Source organism: Schistocerca gregaria, chromosome 5 (genome assembly GCF_023897955.1).
Source record: "Schistocerca gregaria isolate iqSchGreg1 chromosome 5, iqSchGreg1.2, whole genome shotgun sequence".
Lineage (NCBI taxonomy): Eukaryota > Metazoa > Arthropoda > Insecta > Orthoptera > Acrididae > Schistocerca > Schistocerca gregaria.
The window spans coordinates 531,470,745-531,490,817 of record NC_064924.1 but is presented as its reverse complement, the minus strand read 5'-3'; the positions used below and the strand labels follow the sequence as shown (position 1 = coordinate 531,490,817).

General features: G+C 37.5%; 1 protein-coding gene across 1 annotated transcript in view; it reads left to right on the top strand.

The window, feature by feature from the left end:
- The first annotated feature begins 380 nt into the window (after positions 1-380).
- LOC126273122 (protein bicaudal D) overlaps positions 381-20,073 on the top strand; it is a 93,353-nt gene continuing 73,660 nt past the window's right edge. The window contains exons 1-6 of the mRNA XM_049976577.1: positions 381-2,217; positions 2,976-3,116; positions 9,117-9,341; positions 9,425-9,562; positions 9,671-9,770; positions 15,479-15,663. Coding sequence (XP_049832534.1) covers positions 1,996-2,217; positions 2,976-3,116; positions 9,117-9,341; positions 9,425-9,562; positions 9,671-9,770; positions 15,479-15,663 — 1,011 coding nt within the window. The 5' untranslated portion in view covers positions 381-1,995. The remainder of the gene's footprint in view (positions 2,218-2,975; positions 3,117-9,116; positions 9,342-9,424; positions 9,563-9,670; positions 9,771-15,478; positions 15,664-20,073) is intronic.

Genomic DNA, 20,073 nt, shown 5'->3' with positions numbered 1-20,073 from the left:
CACCCAAAAACAGTACACCCCTTTTCTCTGAGGCTATATGAAGAACTGAATCTTTGTCACACCAGTTGCTGACGCTGATGAACTCAAGGCTAGGATACAAGCTGCTGTGGGTACTGTGACAGAACACGTTACAAAACACCTGACGGGATCTGGGATACCGCCTCGACATTCTTCGAGCTACCAAGGGAGCACACGTTGAGGTTTACTAATGTAACTGGTCTTAAAAAAAAACTAGTAACACTGACCTATGTAACTGCATCAAATGTAAATTATTATGTCAAATGGTTATTCTGTAATAAATTGTTATAATCAGGGCAAGACTTAGTGCTCACCTTGTACATTATTCTCTGCAAAGTAGCATTGACAACAGATTGCTCAACAATTTATATGACAAACCCAATGAGTGAACTAATGAAAAGTTACTGACTCGAATTACGGTGAAAGGAAATTTATGGCACAAAAGAATGGATTATTTGATAGGAGATTAGATATATTGTAATTACCAGTACTCTAATGGAGGGAATTGTTGGCGGTTAAAAACTGCAGAGGGAGACCAGGTCTTGACTACAGTAAACAGGATGGTTATAGGTTGCAGCAGTAGTGCAGATATAAAGCAGCACAGGACAGAGTAGTGGGAGAGCTAGCTACAGCAAAGTTGTCTTTGGACTGAAGACCAACAAATAATCAGAACCTTCTTGCAAAAAGATAAGTTCAGGGGATGAGAATTCTGAGATGTTAAAGTTTATTCACTGAGAAACCATTTACAATTTACTAGTGTGCCTCATTCTTGATTTCATATATCTTATTTGGTGTTTCACAAAGTTGAAATGAAAGAAGCTTTTGGATCTTCACAGAAAAGCTGAACATTATATGGTATGTATGTTTGTTCTGGTTGAGTGCATTACAAATGGTATAAACTAAACACAAAATATATGCTAATTCTTAGCATATTCTTTACTAGAACCAAGCTTACTGTAAACCTCACGAAGGTGTACCATAAAAGTGAGATTGTTTTCACTTCTTGCATAATGAATATTTGCCCTAAACGGCATAAGTAGACTTAAAACTCAAAAAATGTGGTACAATCTCGGACAACCGCCTATCTTTTTTCCATTCTCCAGCCGTTAATACGGACTGATTAACACATACGAGGTTGATGTACCGTCCGACGTTCAGTGCATAGTTGATTACCGATAATAGATGTACAAAAGTAATGTAGAGCTGGCCACTCTTCTGAAGCAAATGTCTCGGTTCATGTAATTAATCCATTCCATACCGTAACGTTAATGTAAATAATTTGGTGTAAATCACTTCTAAGTATTTGGTGACCTTGAATTCAGAACAGGGCCTACTTCTGTACTTGACAGGAACATAACGCTACTACCGTCTGCTCTCGAGGTGTGGTTATGGACGAATGTAGACACTAGACAGGACCTACTGCGGTAGCTGTTCCAGAGTTTGTGTGACAGTGTGGATAATAAAAAATCCGACTTCATGCCAGGCACGTTTATGCGATAGCTGAAAACTATAAATTTTCGGGAATACTTTGAAAGTTGAATACAGTATGCAAGGCTGTACACAACCTACACGTCTGTAAATTAGGAATTGATTTTCACTAGTCATTTCCGTCATCATTTCAGATATTTAGTGTTGGAAATTTGGCATCGTTTCCCTTAATTGCCAAATTATTGGAATAATTATTTTTGCTACGAATTTACGGGTGAGAAATGCTTTCGGGATGGAATCATCAGCTTCTAGTTCTATTTATGAATATGAACCGCGTAGTGAAACAGATAATGACAGATGGCTACCGCCGTCGCAAGTGAAGGGGACGGTGGCTAAAGATTGAATCTTAGTACACAAAACCCGTTCCTTTTCTCCCTCGTGGCATTAATTGTTGATGAATATGAGAGCATGGTTAAGCAGAGGACACTGTAAATTAAAACGAAATTCTATTAGATAGTTTTGGTTATTGTTCCATAGGAAACTGCAAATATGGCATCATCAGAATCCAGTTCTCAAGAAGCGACTGTGGAAGAACTGAAAGAAGAAATTGCTCGACTTAGCCGTGAACTGGATCAGGCGAGTAGCGAGAACATACAGTCTGCACAGTATGGACTGGTACTTTTGGAGGAAAAAAGTGCGCTTCAACAAAAGTGCGACGAACTTGAAACACTATATGAAAATGCAAAACATGAACTTGAAATCACTCAAGAGGTTGGTTACTCTGAATGAAATTTGAGATTTAATGTAGGACAGTAATACTAGAAATGCTTTGTACTCTGGAGGTTATTCCAAATGTGGTTTATTTGCAGCAGTTATATTGGAGTTGCTCACTTTGTTTTACCAGTATCCATTAGAGTATCAATCTATATATTGCCTAACAGCAGACACAGAAAGCTTCCAGTTATTAGTTTTACGTCAGTAATATTTTTTTAAATGTGTAAGCTGTTGGCTATGACATAAAGGACAGGCATGAAGACATTAGTCCATATTTTACTGAGTTTTGCTGAGAGTTACTGTATATCTCACAGTTTTAATAACCATACTGATGATTGTCAAATGCTAAGAATAACTGCACTCACCATGAAATCTCTTCTATCAATCTTTGGTTACTATCACATCAGCTTTTTTCCTTTGATCTTTCTAAAAGCATTCTGCTGTGAGTCATTATTTCAAATAATGGTAAACGATATAGCTAAAGGCTTATTGTATTTAGAATATCTTCATATGTTACATTATTTTCAACATGTTTCAGTGTAACTGGCTGCATTTTCATTTACACAAATATTTCTGGATTCATTATGTGTTTTAAGCAGACGATACTTTTATTGTATAGCAAGATATGTGCCCAAGTATAAGTAGTAATTAGTCAGTATCAACCAAGATACAACCCAATTTGGGGTTTAATATTCTTTAAAGTATTCATAATATTAGCCAATATTTATACTCCAGTATTCTTTTTGTTCTCCAAGGCACTTGCAAAATTTCAAACAACTCATAAAGTAACAACAAAAAGTGGCATAGAGCAGGAAGAATCACTTCTTTATGAATCAGCTGCCCGTGAAACGTCACTAAATTCTCAAATACTGGATCTGGAAAATGAGACAAAGCAGGTATGTTACATAATAAACTATTGTTATTGAATTAGAAGCCAGTAGTTTAAGTTGACACACATGAAAATGACAGATTGCAATGATCTTGAAAATTCAGATTTCATCCTCAGTGTATGTGTAGCCAGAAAGCTGTCAGAGGTTACTTAAAAAATAATAATCATATATTTCCATATAATCCAAACTAGTATAGCTTTTAAGTTTTATTTGGGTTGGTTTGGCACTTTGGCACATATGGTAGGATCGTGTTTATTTTAGAGTCCATAAGAGGAATTAAGTTACATATTCTTCAAGGATACCCAGACAGATTAACTCCAAGTCTGTGTTACCAAAGTTACATGTATGTCCTCTTCACTGAATTCCTCACTTCATACAAAACAGGGATACATTGAACTTTTTCCCCATCCAAACTGTATCGTGTGTTTTCATCAGGTAAAAAAAAAAAAAAAAAAAAGCATCATTTTGATGAACATTGGGAAAGAGGGACAGGTCACACAGGCTCCAATTTAACATAGACCCATCTGTTGTGAGAACAAATAAAAACAGACAGAATGTGCTACTGTATTATACAGGAAAAAAAATATTACCGTTATGAACTAACTGTTGTGCCCCCTGCACACGCATTGGCATACACCAATAAATCTATGATATTTATTTATTTTTCATCATTTATAATTTCAATAATACCGGATATGTCGGAGTATACATATACAAATAACAAAACAAGAAAAGACCACAATAAAGAAGCTGTAGCCACTTAAAACTGCAGAACTTATAGTAAAATAGTTTCAAAATTTACTCTTTACATGTATGCATGCATTGCAGCCAACCCACACCTTTACTAAGAATGAAATTGTAAATCAAAAATAGGCAAATACAGTAGACAATACAAATACAAAAAAGTGCCATTTTCTAAAGTATTCATGCTTCATCTTTCGCATTTAGTGTTAAATTTCATCATTTGTGTGTGCCTGCCCTCCCCCCACCCCCCCCCCCCCCCCCCCTTGCACACAGACACAAATAACAAAGACAAGGAATGGTTGTGTACCTGGTTCAAATAACAAAGTAATTAATAATTGTGTTTACAGTGTAGCTACTGTAGCAACAGCCATTCAGAGAATGAGTTTGGTCACAATTTCTGTTCTAGTGATCATTTTCATATTGCTCATTGTCTACCTCAAGTGCTTATTATTGCAGCCAGCTGCAGGCAGAACTTCTGGCCAATAACATGAGAATTGTATTTTTGATCATAATTTGCATTATTTCTCTGAATGTCTGGAACTAGTTGTGAAGAACAGGCATAAAGCCATCACCATCCCAGTGGCTGAGCCCAATTATGTTTGTTAACATATTCAGAAAGAACGGCTGTTAACTGCTGCACCCATGTTGTGCGTGTGGGTCATTGTGAAGCAACATAGCTCCCTTCCAGGTTTGAGTGTCAATATTTTTTTTATTATTATTTGAAAAAGGTGTAGTTTTTAGAACATATTTTGAGACCACCAGTGATTCTCTGTGTGACATTAATGTCATTTAGTGTTTGTTTATACTGATTAAATATTGAGAAAGACTCGTGACTTTTAAGAAGTTGTATTCTGAAAAGTTCCCCCCATCCCTTCCCTTCATTAGCCCCATTATTTGAGTAGACCTTTTTTGTAATATTTCATAATTCCCTTATTGCCAGTTACTCAAGAACTTTCACATGGTTTATTGAGTAAATAACATTTACTTCTTAGAATTGTTTATTCCATATCTGAAGCATTTTTATTTTCAAGCTCTTGCATGCCCTGTCTTTTCAAGTGATTATTTTACTTTATCATTTATCTTGGAACTTTCATATTGAGCTGGTAACAACTATTCTTGCATTAGTTGCAATAAAAGATATCTTAAATTAAAATATGCAATGATGCAACTCAACTTTAAAATGAAATTATGACTAAAGACAAAAAGGCTCAAATTCCTATTGATCTTTTGGGAATCTCCTACCCAGCAAAGTTTCTATCATCTGAGGGGAGCAGGGGGACAGAGTTGTTGACTGATTTTTTAGTTAATCAGTCACAATAATGTCTGTTGTGACATTAGTATTAAATAGACATATAGGTGTAGAAGACTGAAAAATTGGCTGTTGTAAAATCTATAGCAGACATATCACCTGTTTACTGTTGACTGAGGGTGGGTCACACATACAGTTCTGCATAACAGGCTGCACATGTATTGGTTGTAGTCAGCTGATTGAATTACATTTTGTGCACACAAAACAAGCCTCCAAATTTCAAATTAATAAAATCTAAGTCCCTAAAATAAACATAAATAAAGATTCTATCACTGTTTAGATGATGCACAGTGATTACCAGACAGAAAGGCTCTGCTAGTTGTCGGACACAGACACCTAAAAATGTTGTAGAAATCCTGTTCCATAAGTCGCACGTAACCTCCATTGCCAGTTGACATCCCAAGGCCAGTCTCAGAACCTCTCGCACAAATCCATATCTGTCCTCACTCCCACCACTCCATGCAGACCATATTTTTATATAATTTTAAAAATTGCAAATGTAACAACCCAAGGCTGGGATTTGTACTTGTTGCCCTAGTTGACCAACAACTGCAACCCATTGTTGCAACATGTGACCACATTTTCCTCTGCTTGCTGTTGTTAATACCCCCACCTTTCATCTCTCATGCTTATTGCCTTGTTACTTCAAACATTGCCTCTTCCACCATCCTGTAAACTCCAAACATATCATTTATTTCACAGCTGACCAACGCTAGCTGAAGATATGCTAACTAATCTGCGACACATGTATGATCTTTTATGTGACACCCTTGTGTGGAAATCTTGTACATCCCTTGCCTGACACAAGTTCACTGATGATACCATCATGTTCTGGAGAAACTGTGTCCTCACTACCCTGCAACTTTAACAGCTTATTCCTATCCATATTATCTGGCCCTCTTCAGATCAATAACCCACCATCCAAGAATGAAGCTCCTTCAATAATACCCTCATTTTGAAATTTGCCATCTTTTTCAGACTCGAGAGTATCTCTAATACTTTCTTACCATTAGCAAATGACACATCTGATTTATGGAGCAATCCAAAGTATAGTATGCTGAACCCATTCCAAGATAATAGCCCCTCATCCCCACCCTCACTTGACTGTGTGTTTCACAGACAGATATCCCATACTATACTCTTCCACATCCTAGTTCTGCGAAAGACACCCACTACTTTGGCATAGAGAAAAACACCAGCTGAACCACCTCCCATGCCAGGAGTTGGCCTTCCTTTACGTTGATCTTCAAAATTAGAGGTACCTTCTAAAAAATTATTCCACGGTGCTCTAGAGCATTATGCAACTCCCCACCCATAGTATAAGAGATTCTCAGTCTGTCTGTGTACTGGTATTTCTTCCAAACCCTTGCCACAGAGGTTATATCAGTGTGAACAACACAAGTGCAAGACCTATTCCATTATATCCCGTGACATGTATGTCCTACTCCATTAGATTTAGGATGACATGCAAAAGCAGCATTATGACCCTGCACTATCTTTTTTGTGTACATGTCTTTCATCTACCCCTGTTTTCTCTATTTATCCTACTCCAAGAAAACATCATCTTACTTCACGTTACTTCAGTCTGGCCCTCTTAATTTAGTTTGTTTTATGTGAATAGCATACCATTATCCATGTATGTACCAGACTGGGCACACTCTGCTACTGTATTCTTATCCCATTCTTCTTGTAATTCAGCCCTCTCCTAGTCTTTGCACCTCCATTCCCTAGAATCCTCTCTTCACTGCTTTTTTTCCTTGTGGATCTTCTCTGTTACACCAAAGTAACCAGCCATAAACCAAGTTGCTTTGCAGCATCAGTACTATGTATCTGTTTAAGTGTGTGTATGCCTGTGTGCTTTGAAGGAGGATTAAGTTCATAAACTGTGTTGTCATGCTTCAGATCTGGTTTGTATGTGTATGTACTGCCCAGTGCTTACAAATTTGGTGATTGGTTAAGCTTATTCATTAGAGTTTTTATTACATTTGCTAACAGATGCACCCAAACATGTTAAAACATCATCTTCCAGGACACTGTGGGTGCGCTGGCCCCAGGTCGAATATGCCTCATGGATTAATGACAAGGGCCAGTGTGCCAGGCAGCCTGGTTATGGTCTTCAGGCATTTTTCCCAAATCCATCTATGTAAATTCTGGGGTTCCCATGTCCCACCTCCTGTCTCAGAGACATGATGCAGAAATACATTGAAAAACGATGTCACATTTAGCGATACTGTTACACTAGATGCAACTAGGGGTGCTTAATTCCACCCTGGGATGGGGGTAGGGGGGGGGGGCAGAGTGAGCCGCTATTGGCTTTAAAATAATATCTTTCATTGTGGCACCCCCGTCATGATAATAGCCTGTAATGGTATAGATGGCCCTCCATGGAATAAGAGAACAATTGGTAGCAGTCCTGTCTCAGCTTTGGATGGATTAAGGGCACCAGAAAAAAGGAAAGATTTGCTACTTGAATAGTTTCCTTTATTAATTCCATTGTCTATCACATTCATGATTTGCCTTGTTTTCCAGTGTGCCACACCTTATACCGAACATTTCAAGTGCTCATTTTCTACACTAATACAGCCTTCAGCTTACTACTACAGTGAGTTCCAAACACACACACACACACACACACACACACACACACACACACACCTTGAAAAGGATGGATTGCTACTCAGCACATAGTGTAGTTACTGAGTGGCAGACAGACACAATGAGAGAGACTACTGGATATGATTAAGCTTTCAGACGAAGTCATCAGATGTAAACAACAAACTTGCACACATTTCACACACACATTTTCTCTGTCATCTCTAGGCACAAAGGTCTGGCTGTGTCTGAGGTGGGCAGTTACTCTTTGCTGGGTAGGAGGGGTACAGAGAAAGTGTGAAGTGGGAAGGGGTAACAAGGTAGGGGTTGGGGAAGAGGTTAGTGCTTCCTATGGGAGTGAGCAGGGCCATGGTGGGTACAGGCTAGTGAGCTGCTAGATGCAGCATCAGGAAACTGTCCTGGGAGTGGGGGGGGGGGGGGGGGGGGGGTTCAAACAAGAGACAGGGAGGAAACCATGCAGTTGTGAGTAGGGCTGGAGTGAGAGCAAGGAAAGTGACAGGAGAACAAGGAGATGGATTGGGAGAATTTAAGAGTCTGACAGGTAAAGTCAAGATGAGTGAGATGAAATTTTCATTGACAGGAAAAGTCATCTCTCAACTTCTGAAGAGTTGGTGTGTTAGGAGAAATGAAGCTTCATATCAGAGCAAACATACACAGCTTCTTTCTGTTGAATGCTGACAGCTTAATGTGTGTGTTACATTTGCATACTTTTTTCATTTTGCAGAGCTGTACTATGGCAAAGTAGTAAGAGATTTACAAAGAATTAGCAAATATACCGATACATTATTTTAATACATTACCCACGACTCTCCTGTTGACTTAATGATGAATGGTGCTGATGATACTTCAAACAATAGGCAGTTACAAACATGAGATGCTGCCTAAAGTTCTGTTGCAGAATAATCTTACATCTGCTTTGACATTTTAATCCAACAGATTCTGATATATATCCCATAAAGTGAATTAATGGTTGAAATTGTCAGACATTTCTTTTGAGGATGAACAGATTTAATAGAACTACCACTCCCTCTCCCCATTCCTCCCAATTTCCATTTACTTACTGTATACATTTGAGCTTTAATTAATCAATTTTTTTTTCACAAGAAAGAATAAATGTTGATTTGTTACTTAAAGAAGTCAAAACAGTATCAGTAGAATGGCAGAAGATATAGCTTGCCTTTTGTATCTCAGAACTGAGCAGTGACCTATGTTTGTACCTGCTTTTATATATTCCTGTTGAGAAGACAAAAGAATATCAGAATTCAGAAATATAAAAAAGATACATGAATTGCAGAAGTCAAATGACAAACGATGTATCACCATTTGATCTTTGTTGTTAGCTCCGTCAAGAACTTGAGCGAGTCGTGAATGAGAGAGACAGAATAATGCAGGAAAATAGTAACCTGGATAAAAATAAAGAACTTGCAGACCTAGAAAGAAGGAAATTGAGAGCTGAAGTGAGGGAGCTAAAGTCGCGGGAAACCAGTTTGCTGACAGATTATTCAGAACTCGAGGAGGAAAACATTAGCTTGCAAAAGCAAGTTTCAATGCTCAAATCATCACAGGTATGAAAAAATCTAATCATTATTTAATCCATCTTTTGATATAAGAAAAACAGCATATACTTAATGAAAATTTTCTTGTTTAGGTGGAATTTGAAGGTGCCAAACATGAACTCCGTAGACTGCAGGAAGACTTAGAATTGCTTCACCAGCAAGTTGATGAGTTAACAAAACTGAAAGAAATTGCTGAGAAGCAAATGGAAGAGGCTTTGCAGTCTCTACAGGTTTGTTTTCATGATGTAGTGCTGTAGCAACTGTGATGTGTTTTAATGGGTAAAAAAATAGCTGTTATGTTTTGAGCCATATATCATTGCACAACTGTTCTGTTTTAGGCAGAACGTGAAGCAAAATATGCATTGAAGAAGGAATTGGACAAACACATCAATAATGAATCCATGTATAACCTGAGTAATTTAGCATTTAGCATTAGAGGTAAGTAACTGCAGAAAAAATGTTTCTTTTATAATTTTTTTAAATATTGTGAACTGACTTGAAAACAGTATCACTAAATTTACTTCGAAATACACCGAATGATCTTTTAGTGGTGTAATTTTATGAAATAATTGTGTAAATTCTACTGTTTTTACTGACAGTCCTTTGCTTTAATTTTTGGATGCTGGCTCTCGTAAATATGTTGTTGTTCTCCCTTCATTCCTTTTTATCAGACATTGTTCAAATTTGTTAACAAATTTCCGTTTACTAATTATTTCAAAATATCTCTACTTATAGCTTATGTATTCACTTGAAAACTAAAATTACAGATTGTCAGAATGACTAGCCAGTTTCCATCTTCAGAAGACAAAATTCAAAATACTGCCAATAGATAAAATTAAAGTAAAAAGAAACTTTACACAGCTCTCAGAACTGTAATTTCCTTCCTTGAGGAGGAAAGAGTGTTGAATGGGGAAAGGTTGAAAAAAGGATTGTAGTTCACTCTGACCCCAGTTTGAGGAGACACAGCTAAGGACAAAAGGGGATGCAAGGATGAGATAAGCCTTTTGTCTCTGCCTGTCCTCTCACTTAAGTTGGGACCATCCTGGCTTGACTTCTGCTTTTCCCCCTTTTGAATATCTATTGAATGACCACTAAGGAGAATGCTTATCTAATATCTTTTCCATGCACAGAAAATTTTAACATCGTCCTGTAATTCTTCATGACAGCAAAGTTTTAATACCTGTCTGTAGATGAGTGAAATTTATATTTTTAATGGTTTTGCAATTTGTTTTCTAATAAGTGATACCTACATTTTCATGCATGGTGTCAAATCATTAGAGCATGGATTTTTATGTAATTACATATTCTTTTCCTTTGCTCCTACACACGTGAAAAGTGTAAATGTTTATGAATTGTGTTTCCAGTGTTGTTATATTATCATGTAATCATTACCTTCCTTTGCTACTGCCTTTGTCCGGCATTGTGCACAGGCTTGGCAGGGTTGAGTATGGAACTGGCATGGTTAATTTGAAGGGGTGGCCGGGTTCCCTTTCTGCCACCATCTCATACCCCCTGGGATGGAATGAGTGTACCCCAGCAATCTGCGTCTAGTGTAAATCATGAAATAGTGCAAATGTGTTTCAAATATGTGAGAGTCATGTAACTGAGGTGGGACATTGGGACCAGCCCGGTATTCACCTAGAGGGATGTGGAAAACTGCCTGAAAACCACATTCAGGCTGGCCGGCACACCGGCCCTCGTCGTTAATCCACCAGGCGGATTTGATCCAGGGCTGGTGCGCCTACCTGAGTCCAGGAAGCAGCGTATTAACGCTCTCAGCTAACCTGGTGTGTCATGTTATCATTACCTATTTCACTATAATTGTATGTATTTCTGTACTTTAACTTTATGCTACATACAATTACACATTGTTGCCTTTTTTTATCCTTCACAATATTTCCTCACACTCTCAGTAGCCCGCTATCTTAGAAAAGTATCTGAATTTGATGTACCTCTAAATTTAGACAAGGAGTAAATTATCTTTAAAAATCACATTCTAGTCCAGTAAAATGTGGTTAATTTCACTGTGAGTTGCAATATGAAGGGTATGAATATGTTTAATTTTTTAAGATTTGGAATTTCATTTTTCAAAAGCAAAGCAGAAACAGTAACAATACTGTTGTAGCAAAGTAGTTACCATTATTGTGCAGAGTTAAAGGGCTTCATATGCTATTGAGATTGCCATTGAGGGTAACAAAAGACTTGTAGCCCAAAGTTTTCAGACCACTAGTGACTTCTGTAACCCATAACTAGGGAATGAATGTGCGAAGAAAAGTTTTCCAAATAGACCTTCTTAAAAGTTCATGACTTTTTGTGTTTATGATGCTTCCTGCAGAATCAAAATTATCATCTAAATTAAATTCTTAGTTTGCAGTGGCCAACACTTTCACTGCTGATGATTCCACATCAAGCATGCAATAAGCAGTTCCAGTGCTCTATGTGGTCCCAACTTCCATGGATATACAGAGACGTGCACAAACAAAGAATAAAGAAGTGCAGTCATTTAAGAAGTAAATATTAGTGATGAAGACACAAAAGAATTCATAATCCATAAATGAATTCTTCCATGCTATGTCCTCTCCTGTGGTGCTGCAAACATTCCATGATGCAAAGTGCAAGTGCCTGTATATCACACATTCTTACAAAAGTGCTGTGGAGAGTAGACTCCTGATGACTTGACATTAAGTAAAACATTAGATTTTTGTTATGAGGATGATCTGAAAACATGTGGTACCATATAAGTAATCATCACATACGGTTAGCTGTCGACAAAACAACAAACCAATGTGGATGTTTAATTGGAAATTTGTTGGCAAGGTGGATGATGAAGCAGCCACAAATCCACTTTTGATTTCCTACAACGTTTTGGAATGCAAAGATCATTCAACAGCAGCTCGTTTTGTGCTGTGACAATGCTGAACATAAGGGTATTAAATAAGAAAAAAATGTTGTTATGTATTTGGATGCTTTAGCCTACATGCTGAAGGCAGCGTGTGCCCTACTCTCATTCCCTCCATACAGGTCACTTCACCTCTCTGTCCCACACACTTCAACATATTGCTGAAAAAGTATGCAACAGATATCAAGAAGTAAATAAACTAATTTCATATACCAGGACAGTATGTTTCAAAGCTTCACATTTTGTATCACTCTCTAGAGAACTGCTGCCAAACCCAATGTTCCCACCTGAACCATTTTTAATGAGGTGAGGTGTATGGATTGAAGCTGTCATTTTCTGAAATGAGCATTTTCAACAGTTACATATGTCATTTATTAATTTCTGAGAGAATCTACAATTACAGAACAAGAGGAACTAAATGCTTTCACTGAACGTGAAATCAAAAGTGCTAAGGCATGCATCCATACCAGAAGTTGTTTTCTTGGCAGCAACATTAAAGAATTACAATCTTTCACATTGCCTTTGCAGAAATTGTTGAAAAGGTCAAAAGCTGTAGTCAGGGAGCTGTAAGAATTTTTCCGACACTTCATGTATGTGGAGCATATTGTGTGGAGGGAACCACTAATGCCATATAGGCTCTAAAATTTGTAAATGTTGCCCTACTGATGGTGCCAAGTTGCCATTCCTACAACTCAAGTCCACATATGGTGCTATATTTTCTCAGTGTCACGTACCCATGTTTGTCATGGAAAGCGAGTTACCGATTCAGTTTGTATTAGTGGTGCAGTGTAAAGTGTCATGTTGTTAATATCAAATGTATGTGATATGGCGTCTCCTTCAAGTCGCAGTAAAATAGGCAGGGGTGCTGCCATAGAGAGTCCATCTTGTGAGCTCATATATATTGCGCAATGCTATTTTGAAGAAGAAAGGGATAACAGCTGGCCACTTATCATTATTGAATGTTGTCAAATGATTAGCTGCAGTTCTGGAAATTGGAACAACGTCTGTGATGAAAATAATTAGGGACAAGTGTGCTGAAGATCTACAGGAACCAACAGCTACTCTTTTTGACTCCAGAAAAACCTGAATGTGTGCTGCTAAAACAGTGGAACGGACTGATTTTCAGCAGAATGCAATTTGGTGATATGTATATGACTATTACACAAGGAAAAATATCCCTCCCAGAAGAAGCTGCTTCTCTTGGTACGAGATAACCAGTTTTTATTATTATTATAGGAAAAACCAGTCTTTCAGTAGTACTAAAGAGGACAGGGTTTCGATGGAAAACATTTTCTGAAAGAAGAGTTATGTTCAAACAAGAGGATATTGTTACCTGGAGAATCTGTTTCTTGAAGGAGTATCTTAAAGTGCAAAGCTCAAAAAATGGTTTGGTTGGACAAAACATAGGTAAATGCTGATTATTCAAGCTAACTGCATAGACTGAGACTCTGAATGAGGAAAATGGACCAATTGGAAAAAGACAGGCAGTTCATTCCTTCATGTGCTGGAACAGTTGTTTGGTTTCTTCCAAATGCTTTGCTGCTGTTTACATCAAAGATATCTGGGGACTATCATGAGGAAATGATGACAATGAAATTTAAAGAGTGGTTTGTAGGATCTTAGTTTCCAAAAATAAAACATAACACTCTAATATTCAGTAATGCACCATATTGCTCTCTTCTGTTCAGTGAACCCCTACATGCAGCAGTAGGAAGAGTGACAATGTGGACTAGATAGAGATGAACAGCATAGACTCATTTGATAGGGAAGCAAAAAAGGCAGAACTGCTGGAATCTGTAACGGAGCATGAATCATGTAATATTTACAATGTTGATAAAGCTCTGCAGAAGAAAATGGTCATGGAGTGATGTGCTTTCTGCTATATCATTGCTATTTCAGTGCAACTGAAATATGCGGGCTTAGGTAAAGTCATATGTTGCAGACAGAAATAATAGTTTTAAATGAAAAGATGTCAAAATTTTGTGTGTGAGGTGGGAGCATTACTTCCAAAAAAGAGAAAAATATTGTCATGCATTGTCACAAATATTGTCACAATCCCTTTGAAGACTGTGGAGTCTGACATCTTCCACAAGACACAGTAAAAATACTGAAACATCATAATCTTTATACTTTAACAATGTAAGAAAATAACAGTCATGTGTGCATGAGGTATGCTAGCTTGTGTGTGTGTGTGTGTGTGTGTGTGTGTGTGTGTGTGTGTGTGTTTTTTTTACTGACGAAGGCTTGGCTGAAAGCTTTATGCGATTGTCTTTTAATTGTGCGGTAAGTAGCAGTCTGTATTTTTGTATGTCATTCAGATTCCTACCTGAACTTTCTATTGTTTAATCTTTACTTTATTTTGACATATTTTTCCAAGCCTTTTTAATTATAAAGTAACCACCTTGAATGTTGGTGGTGGTTTTTCGTGCTTCAGTAGTGTGGCGTTACAATGGCTCTTTAAATTTTCGGTTATGATATTCCTGGTCGGGCGACTGACACTGCATAATGACAAACAGCTGCATGTTGCATTGACAATATAGCTGCCTGCTGTCAGACACTGTTTTAGCAGCCCAACTGTAACTGAGTGACATTAGAAGTGATGTTGGCCACTGGCTAGCGAATAAGTTTGACACTATTTTGGCAAGAAATTCAGGCTACTTCACTTCTGCATACTATCTGTAATATGCTCAGTTGGGGAGAAGAAAACACTTTAGCAGATATCTCTCCAGGAATGTTTCATCTCCTAACATTTGTTCCATTAACATCCTGTGACGTGAAGTTTTTTCCTCCTATAAAAACATTCTTTCTGATCAGTGGCATTCTTTGACTTCTGAGACTTTGTAGAATTGTGCGGTTGGTTGCATTTCAAAATAAGAGGTGTGTTCAGGATACTTTAGTAACTACAGTGAAAATGGACATTTTAGTAAACAGACATGAACAAAATTAATTTATATTATTACTGGTAGTGCAATATAACTTTTAAAATAAAACATTAAGTAATGTAAAATGTGCTTTCTTAAAGTACTTTTCCTGTTTGTCACATTTAAGTCCATATTAAGAGTGCATATTAAAGCAATATAGTAATCTATGGTGTGACCTGGAAGTTGATTTCATTTGAAACAATTGTTTTATGTTGAATATTTTTGAAAATGTTTTGGTGATGATGTGTATTTTACCAGTTTTCATTGCATAAATATGTATGTTTTTGCATGTTGATATTACATGAATCATTTGAAATGTGACACAGGTATTACCGATGACCACACTGTTGGCAGTGATGGGGAGGATGATCTTCCCGTACTGAGGCGCATTGAGGCTGATCTGAAGAGTGATTCTGTTGCGGATATTAGTTCTCCTGATGACAGACAAGTGGACCTCTTCAGTGAGATTCATCTCAATGAACTCAAAAAGCTTGAGAAGCAACTGGAACAAGTAATGAGTTTTTCTTATTGCAGTTGTAGTACACTTCAGTCATTTTAGCCTTATTTAATTGCTGGATCACCTTGCATTGTTCTGCTGTATCTTGTTCCTTGGATAGTCCAGTTTCCTCTCATTTGTTGTTGAAAAACCTCAAACAAAAAACCTAGTGTCTGAGTTGCATTTTATTAAATGTATATTCTTGTTATCAAAAAGTCAACTTTCTTGTGACATATTGGCTGTCCAATCAAATTGAGGATGTGGCTCCTAGAAGACATCCGTGTTAAGTGGATCGAATGATTTTATTGTCTTCTCATTTATTTAAGATATGTTATTTGTTTAGTGGTCAGTATGGGATGGAATTTTCTTCTATAGTAGTAAAATAGAGAGAACTTGCAGTCGACAATTGTCTCTTGCTTATGAAATTAAAAGGATGTTTGAGAATACAGTTTATGTCTGTTGTATGTCCAGTATTAACTGATTGAATCACACTGTGTGACATTTAATAGCATTTGTCACTGTATGTATGGTTAATTTGAGAAAGAAAGCTGGATGATGGAGAACATAAACAACAATTGGAGATGAACAGATTGGAATGAAATGAATTTTATGAATGTATTTTCAGATGGTGAAAGTGTTTAAGGACCACAATTAAGTGAACAATGAATGTAGAATATATTGGATGCAGTGAAGGTGATTATATGCTTTAGGTTACACAATACAAAGGATAGTCACAAAGTTTTAATTATCACCATGTTGGAACCATAGTTTTGACCACAAAACTAGGTGATGGTGTTAGTCCTTCCATATATTCACTCTTCAAAGTGACATATTTTCCCAATGATGGATAATTTTGCAGAGACCTTCAACAAGAGAAGACTGTGTCATTGGGTATCGTATTGGGAAAAATGGAGGGTGAGACAAATTTGATAGCTGAAAGAAGCAGCAAATTTAGGATTCCATCATCATTAGTGTTCTGCCAAGAGGCAGGGTTTCACATGGTAGTTCTCCAGGCTGTTTGGTCTTCTGCCATCTTCTTCAGGTCTGCATAATTTCGTCTTCCCTTTATGTCACGTATAATCTTGTATCTCCTTCTTCCTCTCAGTCTTCTCCCACAAACCAGTCCTTCCAAAGCATCTGCTAGCAGGCACTTCCTTTTTTATGAATGTCACAACCAGTTCTTTTTCCTTTCTCTTGTTACCTTCAGCAGACATCTTCTCTCACTAACCCTTTCCAATACCCTTTCATTACTCATTATTTCCATCCAGCTCCCACTAGCCCTTTCCAATACTCTTTCATTACTTGCTCTTTCCATCCAACTTATTCTCTCCATTCTCCTCCACATCTACATCTCAAATGCTTCTAACCGTTTTTCATCCTCTCGTCCCAGCATCCGCGCTTCTGCCCCATATAGTGCTACACTCCAGACAAAACATTTTCCAAGCCTTTTCCTTAGACCTTTATCTAATTTGCCACACAACAGTCTTCCCTTTCTGTTCAATGCCTCCTTCGCTATGGCAATTCAAGTTTTCACCTCCTGGTGACATCTCAAGTCTTCAGTTTTGTGATTCCAAGATATTTAAATGCACTTACTTGGCTAATGGTAGCTTGTCCTATTTTAATATTGAACAGTCTGTGTCTTGAACTGATGACCATACTCTTTGTTTTTGCTGTGTTTATTTGCATCCCATATTCCACACAAGCTTCATTCAGATCTTTCAGCATGTTACTCACTGTCCACTCACTTTTTGCCACTAATACCATGTCATCAGCAAATGTTACACATTTTATTCTCTTTCTACCAATACATATTCCTCTTTTCCCATCTAAGCCTTTCGCAAAAGTCTCTTCAAGGTATGTGTTAAACAACAGTGGGGAAAGGCAACAACCTTGTCTAACACCTCACCCAATGCTGCTTCCTTCTGACATTTCATTTCTAATCCTTATCCTTAATTACCTTTATCAGGCATTTCTCTTTTCAATCTGCTCCTTTCCTCTTCAAAATATCCATCAGCTTGTTCCACTGAACTCTGTCTGAAGCCTTTTCTAAATTTATAAAAACAGCAAAGATTTCTCTACCTTTTTCCATATATCTTTCCCCTATAGTTCCCTTATAGTTCTTAACAGGCCAATAGCATCTCTTGTTCCTTTTTCTCTTCTAAGTCTGAACTGCTCCTCTCAATCCCTCTATCCAGTTTGCCATATAGCCTTCTATTTAGCACTCTCAGCAACACTTTAGCTGCATGAGAAAGTAGACTGATGGTCCTAAGCTCTTCACATTTCTTAGTGTTTCTCTTTTTTTCTATTGGCATCATAACTGTTGCAAGAAAGCCCTCAGGTCATTCCCCTTTGCCATATATCTCATTACTGAGGTAGACTATTTCTTTTCTTGCCTTGTTTCCCAGACTCTTCAACAGTTCTGCTGGCAAATCATCAATTCCTCATGCCTTCCTATTCTTCATCTCCTCCAGTGCCTTTTCTACTTCTACTTCTGCTTCTAAGGTGGTGAATCCCTTTCCATCTTCCAGCACATATTGCTCCTCTTCAACTTTAAATTCGATTTGTATTTCATTCAATATATTCTTGCCATCTGTTCAAAACCTCCTGTGGTTCTTCTGCTGAAGTACCATTTGCTCTTTCTATTTCTATGTTACTCCTCTTTCTTTTACATTCAAAAACTATCTCACTAAGCCAGTCTATACATCATTTCATATTTCCCCTCTTCCTACATTTTCTCTATTTCATCACATTTCTGTTTCATCCATTTTTCCTTGCTTCTTCAATTTCTCTTCTTAATTCATTATTCAGTTTCCTGTACCTCTTTTTGCCTTCTTCAGTTTCTACATTTTTCCACATTTTTTCCACTTTCTTCGCTCTTCCATCTTTTCAACATGTTTCCTGTTATCCATTCTTTCCATGGTACTTTGGGATACTCTAATTCCTAGTACTTCTTTGGCAGAGTCCATAAGTTGTCCCCATTTTTTTTCCATTTCTCAGTAACAATTTCAACAACACTACCTCTTTCCCTTTTTTCCCATAAATCTGTTTTCCAAATCTCATGCCTTTCCTACCTCTTTGAGTCTTTCTGTGTTTAGTCTTTCTTTTGCTTTACCTCTCCAGACTTTCTTCAACTTCACTTGTATTTCTCCCACTACTAGGTTGTGGTCTGAGTTTGTATTGCTCCTGGATAAGCTTTGGCAGTCTTCAAACAGTTCTTAAACTTTTTTTGCATCAGGATGTAGTCCAGCTTATATCTTTCCCAATTCAAATTTGATATCCATGTGTAAGATCTCCTTTTGTGGTGTTCAAATGATGTTACCCACTGCTAATGAATTTTCTTTACAGAAACAAATCAGTCATTCACCTCTCTCATTTCTTACTCCTAAACCAAATTCTAGTATTATTTTTGATCAGATACAGGACATTTTGAAAATAATGCACAAAAGTCCAGTGCAAAGGACCAAAATACTGGAAGCGGTAGAATTACTGTCAGTATAGGCTTAATAATAATTTAGTTTCATGCAGTCTGTCATACTGTTTAATAGCACTATTGCATATAAAATTTGATGGTAAATGTAAATTCAGATGTCTCACATTCTGTATTGAAAATGATGGTAGACTCTCACTGGTCCTTAGTAGGGCTTGTTAGTGGTATGTATTTCCTCTAGAAGTATACTTTCATTAAGGATCAGATTGTAGAAGCCCATATAAGGTAGGCAAACAAATGTGGTTTTTATCATTGTCAAAGCTATTGCTGTTTCTAACTTGAATCTGCTTATTCATCTGTCCAAAACACTTTAATTACTGAAAACACTTTTTCAAAAGACGTATTAGAACCTGTAGCAGCCAGTGAAAATTCAACCAAACTTCTAATATGTTTTTAGCACACCTGCTCATTGTGAAAATTGCCTGCAATTTTTCATTGATGTTAACATTTCATATTCCAGTCCAGCACTTTACCTTCTCAGTATATACTGTGTGGTTATTATTAAGCTTTCCCTATTTAATGTGTTATACCGCAGAAACTAATTACAGGACAAGTACCAAACTTGGTAGCTTTAATGTCCATAGTATGGGGTGCATGATTTCCATGCATCACAGCACCACTGGCCAGTTCCAACTTTGGCCACCAGGTGCTGTGATCATTCATCGTGATTCATAGTCTCACACACCTGAGCAGTTGCAGTGCACTTGTTGGACAAAAGGAGCAGGGCATTATTGGTATTACCAAAACAACAGTAATGCTGCAGCTGCACTTCAAGAATATCGCAGGCTGAAAGGATTACAGAAGTGTCCTTTTTCTCCACCTGCCGTGCGGATCATGATGAAGTAATTCAAATTAGCTGGGCGTCACTTCGGGAAGAGGCTGATGATCAGTTGCACCACAAGTGGTTCATGAAACGCTATTGCTATGGCAGACAACAC